This window comes from Brachyhypopomus gauderio, chromosome 6, assembly GCF_052324685.1.
Source record: "Brachyhypopomus gauderio isolate BG-103 chromosome 6, BGAUD_0.2, whole genome shotgun sequence".
NCBI lineage: Eukaryota > Metazoa > Chordata > Actinopteri > Gymnotiformes > Hypopomidae > Brachyhypopomus > Brachyhypopomus gauderio.
Genome location: NC_135216.1, coordinates 31556762 through 31573037, shown reverse-complemented (window position 1 = coordinate 31573037; position 16276 = coordinate 31556762). Strand labels below are relative to the sequence as shown.

Below are 16276 nucleotides of genomic sequence, written 5' to 3'. Positions count from 1 at the left end.
CTTTGAATTTTGATCATTGCGCTGTCTCTCCGTCTCTCTTGTTTTTGATAGCCATCTCTCCTTCAAAACACACATCTCCAATATTACACGTTCAGCCTACTTCCATCTTAGGAACATTAACAGACTGCGTCCGTTTCTCAGTCAATCCTGTACAGTTATTCTGGTCCATGCATTAGTAACATCAAGACTAGACTATTGTAATTATATTCTCTTTGACCTACCTCAGAAATATCTACATAAACTCCAGTTAGTTCAAAATTCAGCAGCTAGGATTATCTCCAGGTTTCCTATAACTGAACATATCACCCCTGCCCTTAAAGAGCTCCACTGGCTCCCTGTTAACTACCGGATCCAGTATAAAATCCTACTAACTACATTTAAAGCTCTACATGGACTTTCTCCCTCTTATATCTCTGATCTCGTTAAAACATACAGTCCTGCTAGTACCCTCTGATCCTCGTCAGCCGGCCAGCTCACTCTCCCTCGAGTCCGATTGTCTACTGTGGGAGCTAGAGCTTTTAGCTACTTTGCCCCGTTTCTTTGGAATACCCTTCCTACTCAAATCCGCAATATTGACTGTCTATCTACCTTCAAATCTCGGCTTAAAACCCACCTATTCACATTAGCATACTCCTGACTCCTCATTTTCATTTCTCCCTGTATGTCTTATATTTTATCTGGCTGAAATTATTTGAATATATGTAGACCTGTTTGTCTGATTTTAATTTATTAACTGTTGTAAGGTGTCCTTGAGTGCCATGAAAGGCGCCATCATGAAATAAAATTAATAACATTATTATTATTATTTTTATTATATATTATCTCTCTACTGAGCAATAGTAAATGTATTTCCATTATATGAGTATAACCTCTCCCATACTGTGAGGACAACTAACCATTTGAAATGGGTTTGTTTCAATGACTTACGGCAGGTTGTGCTCTGCCTCCAGGGATTGACCGTTGCATTGGCAGAATGGCAGGCACTGACATAGGTCTGGATGGAACGGCACAGTACATCGTTACTGTACCCAGACAGGCAAACATCAAATACGCAGTCATGGAAGTAGGCTTTAGGGTCCACGTAGGCTTGGCAAAAGCTGAAGGGACCCTGTCTGTCCCTGATGATCTCACACTGAGTTTGTGCCCTAGTTTGGTCTGGGCATGATGAGCATGAGTCTCCACACCCATCACTGCACACTGTGTCATTCTCGATTCTCCAGCTGGCTCCAAACTGGGAAGCTGAAGTCTCCAGTGCACCTGAGCTTGTGAGGAAGTCGTCACTCTTCTGACCGTTGTAGTTACCACACAGACCACACGTGGTTCCGCTGTAATTTCCTGGGACAGTGATCCGCGCCACCCAAGAGCCATCGTAACTCACACTAAGGCCAAAGTCAGTTGCAATGAAAGTGCTCATTCCACTGGAGTAAATGGACACTCGGCCAGAGTCGAGCAAGACAGGAAGGTTCCTGGTCTCATTATCAACCTGATGAAGACAAAAGTGGATCTTGTCTGTAAAACATTCCCCCATGCATAACAGGGCCGTCACCACATAACTGCATTAAAAATATCTCCCTTTGGCAATTTCTTATTTCTTATTTAAGGTACAATCGTTCAAGCTACCACCTATAATTCCTCCTTACCTTGACAGCACCATGCATGTTACGTGACATGTGTACCATGTATCCTGAGACAATGACATAAACGTCAACAGTGATGGAAACTGGGAGTCCATTCCATGGTTCATTTCTAGCTGAGACCTGGAAATACGGTAGTCCTTGAGTATCATTGCATACAGTTGCCAGAGTGTATCGACAAGTGCCCTGGAAGTCAAAATTGCGACCATCAAAAGAGGTGTAGTGGGGGTCCCCTGAAGCAGAGCATGTGGCATGGGGCTGTAGCAGTGGAGTAGCAGTTGTTTCTGGAGTGGTTGTTGTTTCTGGAGTGGTAGTGGTAGTTGTTTCTGGAATGGTTGTTGTTTCTGGAGTGGTAGTTGTTGACTCTGTAGTGGGCGTCGTACTGGTAGCTGTTGACTCTGTAGTGGGCATCGTACTGGTAGTTGTTGACAGGGTAGTGGGCGTCGTACTGGTAGCTGTTGACTTTGTAGTGGGCGTCGTACTGGTAGTTGTTGACAGGGTAGTGGGCGTCGTACTGGTAGCTGTTGACAGGGTAGTGGGCGTCGTACTGGTAGCTGTTGACTTTGTAGTGGGCGTCGTACTGGTAGTTGTTGACAGGGTAGTGGGCGTCGTACTGGTAGTTGTTGACAGGGTAGTGGGCGTCGTACTGGTAGTTGTTGACTCTAGTAAAAATTTATGAGATTGACTTGCGGGGCTACAAGGACTGCAAATCTTAGCATGCATGTATAGGTCCTAAGGTGTAGCTACAGCTAATCTCTGGAATACAATTAGTAGAAGTGGTCAACTTTACGTAATTTTGATTTTATGTAGATGTATTTCTTTTATTTCCTGTCCATATTGATACGGTGGCAGATGTCTTGCAACAGCAGTCATCCAGATATCCTGTGCTAAACGATTATGATTCACAAAGGGAGTACCCGTATACCATGCCTTGTGCTTCCCTCCCCTTTGGTGCACTGACATTCATTTGCCTCTCTGTCTCCCCTTGGTGGAGCTTCTGTTGGCAGCTACAGCTTCTTTGTCCTTATCAGAGTACACACTACAGTAATGTTCACCAGGGGCACAGATGGCACTGGGGACGGGGGGGACATGTCCCCCCCAGATTTATATTGACCCCATCCGAAATCTAGCATCTAGATTTCGTGTCCCCCATTAATATTGAGGTCATCAACAAGCGGACCGCAGTCCGGATCCGAACCAGAATGCAGTCCTGTCCGGACCCAATCTCATTCCTGTTTAACTGCAAACGCCAACCCCCCGCTCAACAAATTACGTTCGCCACCCCCCCCGCTCAACACATTAAATTACGTTTGCCAGGTCGGAGCTATCTGCCAAATTTGGCGTGCGGAAAAATATAGTTGATTACCCCTGATCTACAAGCATAAACGTATATATTGTACAGATTGGTCCCCCTCACTTCAGAATTTCCATCTGTGCCCCTGATGTTCAACTATGTCCCTCTTTGTAGCTTTTAGCCTCTCAGATTTCTCCTTAACATATAAGGTAAAAGGCACTTGCAAAAAACAAATTTGTTAAATGTTTTCATGGAACTGCTGAACAAATGTCTCCTCAGTATTGCATTTTTTTAAACACGTTATAGATCTGTTTCCACATTTCAAATATTGGATTTATAAAAGTCGGGCAGGCAATGATTTGGACGATTTAAAAAGCATCCAACATTTACTCAACGGAAATGTTTGTAGTTTACCATTAATAGTATTGGTGGACATGGTGGTGGGCATTTGGTTGGAGGACATTTGGCTGTAGCAACCACGCTGCCCATTCCTGACTGCACACTCCTCAGAGGGAGAGCAGGAGGTGGAGACGCAGCTCAGCTCATTGGTAGCAGTACACTCACAGTGCTGGGAACATTCTGGAGTCCAGAACTGCTCACCTAGCTGCAAGAAAAAGACACTGCAATTAGTTCCATCAAAGCACACAAATGATCGTTTAGAATAAATTTATGATTGTACCTCAACTGCACAACATTCATTACAAAATATAAGAACGTACACGAAAGTAGAGTCCATCATAGAGGCAGCCACACTGGTCCACTGATACACAGAGACCTCCACTCCTCATGAAGCCTTCATCACAGAAACAGCCCTCTGAACATGTCCTATCACATACAGCATCAGTGCTGCTGGCACAGGTGTGCCCACAGTCTGTGCCACACAGCTCATAGTGACTGTTCACAGGACAATCCATGCCTGACAAAGTAAGACAAAGAAGTAGGTCGTGCAACGTGATATATCTCTCTACTGAGCAATAGTAGATGTATTTCCATTATATGAGTATAACCTCTCCTATACTGTGAGGACAACTAACCATTTGAAATGGGTTTGTTTCAAATGACTTACGGCAGGTGGAGTTCTGTCTCCAGGGATTGACCGTTGCATTGGCAGAATGGCAGGCACTGACATAGGTCTGGATAGAACGGCACAGTACATCGTTACTGTAGCCAGACAGGCAAACATCAAATACGCAGTCATTGAAGTAGGCTTTAGGGTCCACGTAGGCTTGGCAGAAGCTGAAGGGACCCTGTCTGTCCCTGATGATCTCACACTGAGTTTGTGCCCTAGTTTGGTCTGGGCATGATGAGCATGAATCTCCACACCCATCACTGCACACTGTGTCATTCTCGACTCTCCAGCTGGCTCCAAACTGGGAAGCTGAAGTCTCCAGTGCACCTGAGCTTGTGAGGAAGTCGTCACTCGTCTGACCGTTGTAGTTACCACACAGACCACACGTGGTTCCGCTGTAATTTCCTGGGACAGTGATCTGCGCCACCCAAGAGCCGTCGTAACTCACACTAAGGCCAAAGTCAGTTGCAATGAAAGTGCTCATTCCACTGGAGTAAATGGACACTCGGCCAGAGTCGAGCAGGACAGGAAGGTTCCTGGTCTCATTATCAACCTGATGAAGACAAAAGTAGATATGGTCTGTAAAACATTCCCACATGCATAACAGGGCCGTCACCACATAACTGTAACGTGGTGAGTACAGAGACGTACACACCGCGTAAGAAACAGAGAAGGGAGGACCCAAGTGCCGGTTAGTAAAAAAATGCAGAGCGTAAAAAACGAGCGATAACGCGCGCGCACACACACCTGAGCAATAAACAATACTAGAGAAAATTAAACACGACGCGCAAAACCAAAAAGGAAACTAAACCGTGCGAGCACGGTAGAAATACAAACAGAAAACAACACGGAATTATCAACGTGTAAGCAGACAAGATAATGTCGTGGAATAATACGGTAAAAACTATAAACAGAAAACACGTGGAATCCTCAACACGTGAAAAACGAAACTAAGGACGTCAGGGAAAGACTGACAGCAGGCAAACGCCGCAACATAAAGACAACCTTCCCAAAACAATAAACAATGGATAGGAAGAGAAAACAGATTGGGGAAAACTTGAGAGGGGCCAGATAGCGGCGCAGGAGGTAGATACTCGAATAAGTAACAGCGGAACGAGAGAGAGAGAGAGCGGTGGCGAGACACCTTGAAACGTAACAATATCACAGAGAGAGAGACGGGCTGAAAGCGCAACGGCAAGAGACCAAAACGATTCAGCAGTGATTCGTCTCCACAAGCTTCCTTAAGAAGCCTATAAAACAGCTGAGACGAATCACTGCTGATTATGCCGATTTAGTCTGGGACTGACTCGGGTGCCCCGTGCGGAGGTAGAGGGCGTGGCATCTGAGCCAGCCCTGACAATAACTGCATTAAAAATATCTCCCTTTGGCAATTTCTTATTTCGGTTCCAATCTTTCAAGCTACCACCTATAATTCCTCCTTACCTTGACAGCACCATGCATGTTACGTGACATGTGTACCATGTATCCTGAGACAATGACATAAATGTCAACAGTGATGGAAACTGGGAGTCCATTCCATGGTTCATTTCTTGCTGAGACATGGAAATACGGTAGTCCTTGAGTATCATTGCATACAGTTGCCAGAATGTATCGACAAGTGCCCTGGAAGTCAAATTTGTGCCCATCAAAAGAGGAGTAGTGGGGGTCCCCTGAAGCAGAGCATGTGGCACTGGGCTGTGACAGCTTCTCGGAGGGGTCCAGGTTTGCTAAAGACAGAAAAGGAGAAAACTTTAAACAGGTGAATGTGAAGGGCATTTTTTACTGTTTAGTTGCTAAAGATGCTTGGGGAAGTAACTGGCTGGCTGGCAAACTCTGCAAAGAACAAAACCCCCCTGTGGTGACTGGAGGAGTCGCATCCGAGCCAGCCCTGACAGTCTCCTCAGTATTGCATTTTCAAAACACATTATAGACCTGTTTCCACATTTCAAATATTTGATTCATAAAAAAACAGGCAGGTAATTGTTTGGACGATTTACAAAGCATCACACATTTACTCAGCGGAAATATCTGTAGTTTACCATTAACAGAAGTGGTGGACACGGTGGTGGGCTCTATAATTGCTGTTGTTTCTGGAGTGGTAGTGATAGTTGTTTCTGGAGTGGTATTTGTTTCTGGAGTGGTAGTTGGTGTTTCTGGGGTGGTAGGTGGTGTACTGGTACCAAAATCTGTAAATTCCCACATTCTCAGATTAATCTAATTACTTCTTTGATATAGTAGTCTTTATTTGAAGAAAAACTAAGGTGATTGTGTTAAGGTAAAATATTTACCGGTACAGTATGCTGAAAAACAGATGGTTGGGGCAACAAACTGATAAACGTAATAACCTCCCGGACAAGCCTTCACTTGTATGGAGGATTCGTGAAAACAGCAGCTGCCGTTCCAGCTCGCGCACACTTGCCGTGTGACCGCTCCGTCTTGAATTTGAGGATGAGAACCGTTGAGCCACAGAGGGATATATGTGCCACACTTTCCCTCAGTAACACATGAATCTGACATCTGGACATCTGCTCCATTATAGAGAAGCCGATACCAGCCATTCCAGTTGGTAAAGGTGTCACACCATGGACTCTGGCCCCATGGGAAATAAACTTGGTAATGGTTTGTGTTGTTCGTGGCTCTCCAGGGTTCATCCAACTCATTGTAGGTCTCACAGGGGTCGACTCTCGGGAACTCAACAGTTACTGTTATAAAAACATAACACCTTGGGAGGTTAAAAAGGTTGTATGTTTCTTGAACAGTATGTACCTTTTTAAGAGTAGTTGTATTTTATTTTAGTGTAATAGCAATCACACCACACTTTGATTATACCTGATTGATGGGTATCCACCCACACACAAAGCATGTCATGGAAACAGTCTCAACTGAACATTATCTACTGTCAGAAAGACAAACTGATCTAGACCTAGCTGTGTTTTTATAATATAGTTTGATAGAAACTATTGGTCATGGCTAAATGTAGAATTTGTTTGCTCACTCGATAAGAGGGCAGACTGTCACTTAATAGTTGGATTCTATAAAACCAAATATGCAGCAGATTGTCAAAGATTGTTATCAAAGTACTGACAAATGTTTCCAGTGTGTCCTGATATGTAGTCTACATTAACACACAAACTGCTTCATTAGAAAATCTACCTGGACCTAAACTCACTAGTCATGCGTATGTACACATAACTGGACCTAAACACATCAGATGGAATTAGCTCTATATGACACGTGTACATAAGCATGACTAGTGAGTTCAACAGTTCAACATTCCCCTCTAATCAATTCCTCACTGAACTGACCAGTGGCGCCCCCAGCTGGTTACAGATGTAGAGAAAGCTGGGTGAAAGGTGTTTCTACTAGTGTAGTGTTTCTAATACATTGGCTTTCCTAATGCTGTGGTGTTTCTAATACAGTGGTGTTTCTAATACACCACTGTATTAGAAACATAGAAACATAGTTCCTATTACTATGGTGTTTCCAATACTGTTGTGTAAATTAAGTAAATACTAATTTCAAAATCTCAAGAGAAAATGTAAAGCTGTTATCTGAGTTTGCTAAAGGATAGCCACAAGCTACTTGTCTTTTGCTGTAACATAAGTGTTTACTGAGGTAACTAGTAAGGTAAATATTAAGGTCATTTTTATGTATTTGTAAAATGACATAATCCAAGGACATACGAAGTGTGAGTGGTTTACCGTTAGTGGCATTAGCAGTGACCACAGGGGTGAATGCTGGTGTGGTAAATGGCATATTTGTTGGGATTGTTGTAATGTCACCTGTAATCAAAATATTTTGAAATCAATTTTTGTGATGAAATGTGTTAACATTTTTACTGTACAAGAATGTATAAAAACACTACAAAAATGAAGAGAGAAAATTACAGTGCAGCAACAAAACTCCTTAATACTATATTTTAGCTCAACAGTACATGTATATATTACAAAAACATTTGTAGAGAAACACATTAATTGGCATTGCAGATTAATTTATTTTCAGATATTAATGTAAGGCAGGGATGTCAAAGTCAAATACACCGAGGGCCAAAAAACCAAATTTGCTACAAGCCGAGGGCCGGACTGGTTCAATGTTTATTAACACTAGAAGCGCCGCGCCTCATTTACATACTTATACCTAGAAGCGCGGAGGGCCGGTCATCTGACCGATTTCACCACCTCCTACTAGCGCCGTGTTGTTTTCACCTACTTAAAGCGCGCCTAGGGCGGTCAAAAGACCGCTGAGTCTTTACACAGGGGAGCTGGTACTGACACATAATTAACGCTAGATGGCGTTTTGCACAAAAGGAAGAATGAGCCGCCCAAACAAAATATTCGTAATGGTGACATTTGCACGTAACGTCAATATGTTAACAAATTAATGTGACTAAACCTTTTAGAATCAGTGCCTTGTGACCTTGTTCTCAGTAGCTTTCCCATTGTCAGTTTTGTTTAGTTTCATATTGCATTTCCTGGTTTGTGCGAAAACGTAAATGCAAAATATAGTTTCAGTTTTGTTTCTTGGTTAGTGTAATAGTTTGCTTGGTTAGTGTAATAGTTTGCTTATTTGTCTGTGTGTTATTCTGTTGGCATATATGTCACTATATTATCATGTTCGTTCGCCACACCACTAACCCACTGGCCCGCACCCCCACTGTGAAGCGTTCACGTCTTTTGTCTTGCTAATGAAACAGACTGCGCTGCAGCCTTCCACCCCCACATCCACAAAAAGCTTGTTCGATACTCAGAGTAGCAAAGTGAAGCCCGTAGACCGAGCTAAAGCAAGTTTGTTTGTATACTCAATGTTACGCCATTTCAAGTTTTAATGTCTAAAAGTTGTGTATGTTAGTGAATTGTAGGCTATGGTGAACATAACAAATCTACAAATAAATGTCTATAATGTTTTGTGTTAGACAAAGAACAAAAAGCATAAATAGGCAAAATAATTACAAAAATATCATTATAAAAGGTAGGCTATGTACCTTTGCGTAACAAAACGCAAAATTATTAAAATGATACGGATGGCTTCACGAATATAGTTGCCTCTGTCCTCTCTAATGTTCACTTTTTTATCTTGCCGTATTGTGTTGCCGTTTCAAATGAGGTGTTTGATCGGTGAATAGCCGATGTGTGATCCCACGTCCTAACGACCGTGTTATCACCGAGCGTTATCACCATTCTGTGATTTACATGTATCGTATATTGCATAAGTTTCGTTCCCCACCTCAAATTAAGTTCCATTTATGTAGTGAATTGTGAACTTGAGAATAAACCTCCGCCGCTGTGGTTAATGTTCATGCACTGTTTGAACAATATTTATTAATTACAGCCAGGTTTTGGAGGTTGTAGAACACAGCTACAGGCCAACAACGGGTGCATCCCGTCTCTCTTTAGCGTATATTGCATAAGTTTCGTTCACCACCTCAAATTAAGTTCCATTTATGTAGTGAATTGTGAACTTGAGAATAAACCTCCACCGCTGTGGTTAATGTTCATGCACTGTTTGAACAATATTTATTAATTACAGCCAGGTTTTGGAGGTTGTAGAACACAGCTACAGGCCAACAACGGGTGCATCCCGTCTCTCTTTAGCGTATATTGCATAAGTTTCGTTCCCCACCTCAAATTAAGTTACATTTATGTAGTGAATTGTGAACTTGAGAATAAACCTCCACCGCTGTGGTTAATGTTCATGCACTGTTTGAACAATATTTATTAATTACAGCCAGGTTTTGGAGGTTGTAGAACACAGCTACAGGCCAACAACGGGTGCATCCCATCTCTCTTTAGCGTATATTAAATAAGTTTCGTTCCCCACCTCAAATTAAGTTACATTTATGTAGTGAATTGTGAACTTGAGAATAAACCTCCACCGCTGTGGTTAATGTTCATGCACTGTTTGAACAATATTTATTAATTACAGCCAGGTTTTGGAGGTTGTAGAACACAGCTACAGGCCAACAACGGGTGCATCCCGTCTCTCTTTAGCGTATATTGCATAAGTTTCGTTCCCCACCTCAAATTAAGTTACATTTATGTAGTGAATTGTGAACTTGAGAATAAACCTCCACCGCTGTGGTTAATGTTCATGCACTGTTTGAACAATATTTATTAATTACAGCCAGGTTTTGGAGGTTGTAGAACACAGCTACAGGCCAACAACGGGTGCATCCCATCTCTCTTTAGCGTATATTAAATAAGTTTCGTTCCCCACCTCAAATTAAGTTACATTTATGTAGTGAATTGTGAACTTGAGAATAAACCTCCACCGCTGTGGTTAATGTTCATGCACTGTTTGAACAATATTTATTAATTACAGCCAGGTTTTGGAGGTTGTAGAACACAGCTACAGGCCAACAACGGGTGCATCCCGTCTCTCTTTAGCGTATATTGCATAAGTTTCGTTCACCACCTCAAATTAAGTTCCCTTTGTTTTGATTTGTGTGTCAGCTTCACACAACTCAACATTCAAAACACAGCTTAGGTGCAGTCTTTGCACATTTGCCACAGACCAGTCGCTTACATGTCTGGCAGATGTCATACGTTTTGTTCCCTGAACATCTGCCGACTTGGCATTGTTTTCTTTTTGAGGGCGGGCAAGGAGCTTCAGGTAAAATTCGCTTTTGTGCCACTGCCCTAGCCGCTTTCGCCATTTTCTGCTGTGCACACAGCTCCTTTACCAACTCGAGAATAAACCTTCGTCTGCTCAGGTTAACGTTCATGCACTGTTTGAACAATATATGTGCATTTATTGCAGCCAGGTCTAGGAGGTTGTAGAAAACCGCGACAGGCCAACGACGGGTGCCTCCCTTCACCGAATACAGTCGTGCCATTTGATCCATAACATCAACGCCACATTTAGTCGTGTTGTAATATGAAACAGTTTCAGGCAGTTTCTTTGCGCCATTATCAATTGAAACTGTCTGATGCATTGAGCTCAGGATGCATACATTTTTTTTAGGTTTTGCCTGGTAAATCGTTAGAGTTATTTTTCCAGCCCGCAACACCTTGGTGGAAAATCTTTCAGACTGTGCCTGTGTACATGGGGGCATCTCACGTCTCATTTTATTCATCGTACCAACAATAGTGGTTTTGTTCGCCAAAAGGGTGTTTGCAAGTGCCAATGAAGTGAAGAAATTGTCAGTCGTTACATTTCTTCCTTTACCCGTGAAAGGCTCCATCAAACGCAACACAATATTTTCAGACAACCGTTGACCAGCCGGCCTGCTTTCATCTTTTCCTAGATAGGGAATGGCGTTCAACATATATTTTGTTTCAACATCAGCGGCCACCCAGAACTTAATCCCAAATTTATCGGGTTTATTGGCCATGTACTGAGTGAAACGACAGCGAGCTTTAGTTGGGAACAGTTGCTCATCAACAGTTATGTTCTCACCGGGCGTGTAAGAAGCAATACTGTTTTTCACAAATTTATCAAATATCTCCGAGATCATAGCAAATTTATCAGTCGCAAGGAGTCGCGGAGGAGTCACGCAAACTATGTTGCTGTTCAAACGCCAAAACCGAGCTTTCAAGCAAACTGTGTTGCTGTTCGATCGCCCAAGCAGAGTTTTCACTCAAACTGTGTAGCCGCGTCCCGACGAATTTAGGCTATAGCTCACGTTGCCTCATGAATGCTATTGTGAATAAAGTGTTCATAACAGCACCGCCCATGCCATCATCTCAGTTTCGCTCGCAAAGGTATGCATTTACATACGTAACTTGCATTCTGCTTAATTCTTTTGTAATGCCAGTGTGTCAAAAGCAGCCATACATAATGTATGTATCTAACAGCTAGCCCTGGCGAAGAGGGATTATACCCGAGAGATCATTTATTTGAGATATTGACTTGATAAGTAGGCTAATTACCATTTGCAGAATTCCTGCAAACTACTAAAGCATTTATTAGGCAAAGCAAGACGCTCTCACGGTTTGAAAACCATTGATGTAAACTTATATATAGTATATATTAAGTAATATTAATAAATAAAGTATATATTTTAAGACTTTGGAAAGTGAAACACTTTCACTTTCGTTCAACGGACGAATTCCGTTTTGTCTTTACACAATAATCAGTTTGAACTTTGAATAATTTAGTTTTGAAAACTATTGATCTTTATTTAGTTATACTAAATATTAAATGACATACGAATCTTTGCGACACCCGCTGGCAGAAAAGAGAATCACAGTCTTGAAGTGTAGGCGACGACGACAATATTACAGAGATACGAGCGAAATCGATTGAAACTAGCATGTGCAGGGTTTCTTTTAACAATGTAAAAATACTAGTTTATTAAAAGGACAATTCTGGGAAAAGTCATGAAAGGAGGGTTCTGAAATTGGATCCAGTGCAAAGATATTATTTTTTGTGCTGCTGCGGTCAAGTGACCGGTGCTCGGCGCTTCTAGGTATAATTAGGTCGACCAGAGGCGGCGCTTCTAGTAGACGTCACAGCGGTCAAATGACCGGAGCTTTGGCGCTTCTAGTGTTAAAACATATTGAAATGACTGCACATAGCCTATTGAACCACAACCTAAAACAGTGTATATTATTTAATGCTTAAATGAATAAAGCAATATTTTCTTATGGATCTGTCAGTAATTTCAAGTGAAAACATTTTTCAACAAGCAAACAGATAAAAACAAGCTTCCTTCAAAGAAAACATGTCCTGTACATTAAATGAATAAAGTAATAAAGGTTTGAAAAGTGCTGAAATTTAGGCTAAAGTACTTGAAAATGCTTGAAATTGTAACGACTTCGTTTCACAACAAATATTTGACTGAACAGTTCTCAAATACGAGCCTCTTGTAATTCCAGGACGAAACATGAGAGAACGTGAAGACGTTAAGATTGGGCGTTTTGAAAATAAACAACCATTAAATAATGTGAATAAAAAAGCGAATTATTTCGAATCATTTCGACTATATGTATAAATATTTAACTTAATTAAGTTTAACTGGTGCGCGCAGTTACAAAATTCGAGAGGTGCACGACCTTGCGAATCGACAGCGTGCGACGCCCTCGCGCACGGGCGGAGCCACTGCGATTACGTCATTTTCGCCGCGCGGGAGAAGCGTAATGCTGCAGGCGGAGCCCCGGTGGGCGTGGGCAAAGGGCGGAGCATGTGTCAATCATTTTCGAATGCAGCCAATCAGATACTAGACTTTCGTTGCCAATCAATTTTTATTAAGCCAATTATCAGCCAGAAGACTAGTATTGTTTTGATATATAATCAAATGACGATGGAGTGTTGGAGTTATTGGACAGAGTTGATCAAATCAGAGTTAATCCAACTCAATGACTCCCGCAAAGATGTAATTAAACTCTGCCCACGAATTTCTCATGGCGAAAGATGTACACGGTGAGCATATGATAGCTAGCTAGCTCTCCATAACGATTAAAAGCAATGCTTGATTATATAAAAAAATACTGGTCTTCAAACTTTATTTGGATTATGTCACGGGTTTTGCGTTGGTGCACTTTATTCATTAACTCCTACATTTTCAATGAGACTGTGTGATCGCGTCCTTCTTTTACTTGCGCTCCATTGCTGGTCACATCTGAACTTCTACAAGTTCAGAATTTCTACAAAAAAAAACATTAAAGTGCCGTTCCAGCAAAATAAGTGAGAAGTATTTTAAACTTTGATTTAAAAATGTCTAAAGTCATGGCTCTTCTAATGTTTTTATTCAGCTACTTTTGTGTAAGAGCGGCATATACTTCTGTCTAAAGAGCTTCTCCGTGCAGTTTCCGCCTTCTTTTGGCAGATCTGTTAAGATGATTGGCTGCAGTAAAAAATGATTGACAGCTAACTCTGGCTGATAATTGGCTTAATAAAAATTTATTGACAACGAAAGTCTAGTATCTGATTGGCTGCATTCGAAAATGATTGACACATGCTCCGCCCTTTACCCACGCCCACCGGGGCTCCGGCCTGCAGCATTACATATATGCCGCGCGGACCCTCGCCGCTTGTGTACGCTGCAGTGACTTCGCGGGCTACCGTTGCATTGTGGGGAATGTAGTGTTTGTGCATACAAAACACCATCGGGCGGCTGTGGCCTGCGGGCCGGTTCTAATAGTAATTAAATATCATCCAGGGGGCCATAGATCATCAATTCGCGGGCCGGATCTGGATTGTCTGGTTAACAACGGACCGGAGTTACGACCGACTTTTTTTTTTTAATTTCACGTGGTGTGCGGAGGGGCAGTGGCAGCACAGTGGAGTGTTGTGTATGATAAGCTGAGGCAGCGCAGTCTCCACCACAGTCCATCTCGGCAACGCGATCGCTCTTTCTCACGCTGTACGCACGCACGAGAACATTGTTGGTTTTATCTATACTGAATTTACGATCAAAGCGTATCTAAATCTAGGGTCACGCTTAACGACGAAAACTGCTTTACGACGGACCTTTGGTCTCTAACCCCATCGTTAAACGGGGACTCACTGTACATTTAACTGAACTGATCAGTTTCTGAATGGTGCCTGTAGCATTTCATGTGCGACAGTTTTGGCTTTCAGCCGGTGTTGTGTCGAATTCCGACTCCCTTCGTTTATCCGCGCATAAAGACGCTACAGATTATATTGTCGATTTATGTTTCTATGCACACTTAGGAGCTAGACTTTAATTATCCATCACAGCAAATGGCATGGCATTATCTATGTCCAAAGCCACACTGGCTCAAGGGTGTTAATTATTATAAATAAAATACACACTGGCTATACCGAAGTTCACCTCTAACCACGACTTCGCAGTATTACAGCAGTATTTTGTCTAAATATCTAGTTAGGATAAAACTAGAATGCTCAATGAACTAAGTTATAGTCACTGTAACTCCCTAATATCATCTGTAGCGTCTTTATGCATGTGCAAACAAAGGGACTTGGAATTTGGCACAACGCATGTTGGTTTGAAATAATTTCTCCATCCTGCCTGCTGCTTGCATGTGCAAAATGAAATTGAGCACTTTCTTCTTTGATTTACAACCTTGACCTACCACCTGATTCACTTTCTGCTCCACCCCCTGACGGGTGAAGAAAAACCTACAGAAAAGCCGCACCACAGTATAAGCTGCATCGTTCAAATCGTAGGGAAAAAAGTAGCAGCTTATAGTCCGGAAAATACGGTAGTCTAAATGTGTGAGCAGCATTTAACAGCCTAGCAGCATTTAACTAATGCCAATGCAACAGCAACAATTATATCACTGCTGTGTGTACTGTAGAACAGCCTATCAGTCAAATAATGTTTGCTCACTAGTACTCTTTAACACTGGTGTGCAGGATATCGTGAGCAGAAACTCAACACTGCTCAAGGGGACATGACGGCTAATCCGCTAATCCCAGTGTTGCATGTGTGATTCATCGGTGAAAGACTGAACACCTGCAAGGGGTTTCTAATACTGTGGCGTCTCTAATACAGTGGTGTTAGTTTATAATACAGTAATGTTTGTAATACAGTAGCGTCCCTAATACAGTGGTGTTCCTAATACAGAGGGGTTCCTACTTAAGTATACTATTATCAAATCACACCAAGGGAAAACAATGAAAGCTATTATCTCATTTTCTAAAATGACTTCACCAAACTATTGGTCTTTTTGATCAAACATAAGACTTTACTGATATTATCCAAAAGTTATCAATTTATTTATTTTTATGTCTTTGTAATCTGAAAATAATTCAAGGAAATGAGATCTGTGAGCAATTTACCGTTCATGGTACTGGGAGTGAACCCAGTAGTGTATGTTGGCATGGGAGCTGGCGTTCCTGCTGTGGTTGTTGTAATGTCACCTGTAATGAAAACTTTTTCAAATGAATTTCTTTGAGAAAAATAAAACTGATGCAGTCAGTATTCCGTGTGTATGTCATGCACCTCTCTCTCCCTCCCCTTCTCTCTTTCTTTATCACTAATCATCCTTCAATCGTTACTTCTGTAAACTACTAAATAAAGCCACACTCATAGTACATACAGCTGCAGGTTTAAGATGTTAAACACATGGAGGATAGTGAACATTACAATTCAAATGTAAGATACAAATACAAATACGTTTCATGTGTACGGTCATTTTTAAATTAAATGAATTTCCTCCTATATCCACAGTTTTGTTCACATTAATATGTACTGTAGATGGGCACAGATACAGACACTGGACTGCTGTGTTTATGGTGCATATAGTTCACCGAACTACATGTAAATGGAGTCACTCTCTACTTACAAATGTCTCTACCTTCATCAATATCAACACCAGAAAAGCAACAGAGATTAATAACATTGTTCAAAAA

The 16276-nt window shown here is 41.8% G+C and overlaps 1 protein-coding gene across 1 annotated transcript in view; it reads right to left on the bottom strand.

The window, feature by feature from the left end:
• Nucleotides 1-16276, bottom strand: part of LOC143516405 (uncharacterized) — a 45559-nt gene that overhangs the window by 11390 nt on the left and 17893 nt on the right. The window contains exons 13-24 of the mRNA XM_077007954.1: nt 15704-15796; nt 7699-7779; nt 6286-6699; nt 6037-6183; nt 5441-5724; nt 3995-4550; nt 3648-3844; nt 3343-3532; nt 2552-2657; nt 1999-2296; nt 1641-1820; nt 928-1483 (exon numbers count right to left, since the gene is read on the bottom strand). Coding sequence (XP_076864069.1) covers nt 928-1483; nt 1641-1820; nt 1999-2296; nt 2552-2657; nt 3343-3532; nt 3648-3844; nt 3995-4550; nt 5441-5724; nt 6037-6183; nt 6286-6699; nt 7699-7779; nt 15704-15796 — 3102 coding nt within the window. The remainder of the gene's footprint in view (nt 1-927; nt 1484-1640; nt 1821-1998; nt 2297-2551; nt 2658-3342; nt 3533-3647; nt 3845-3994; nt 4551-5440; nt 5725-6036; nt 6184-6285; nt 6700-7698; nt 7780-15703; nt 15797-16276) is intronic.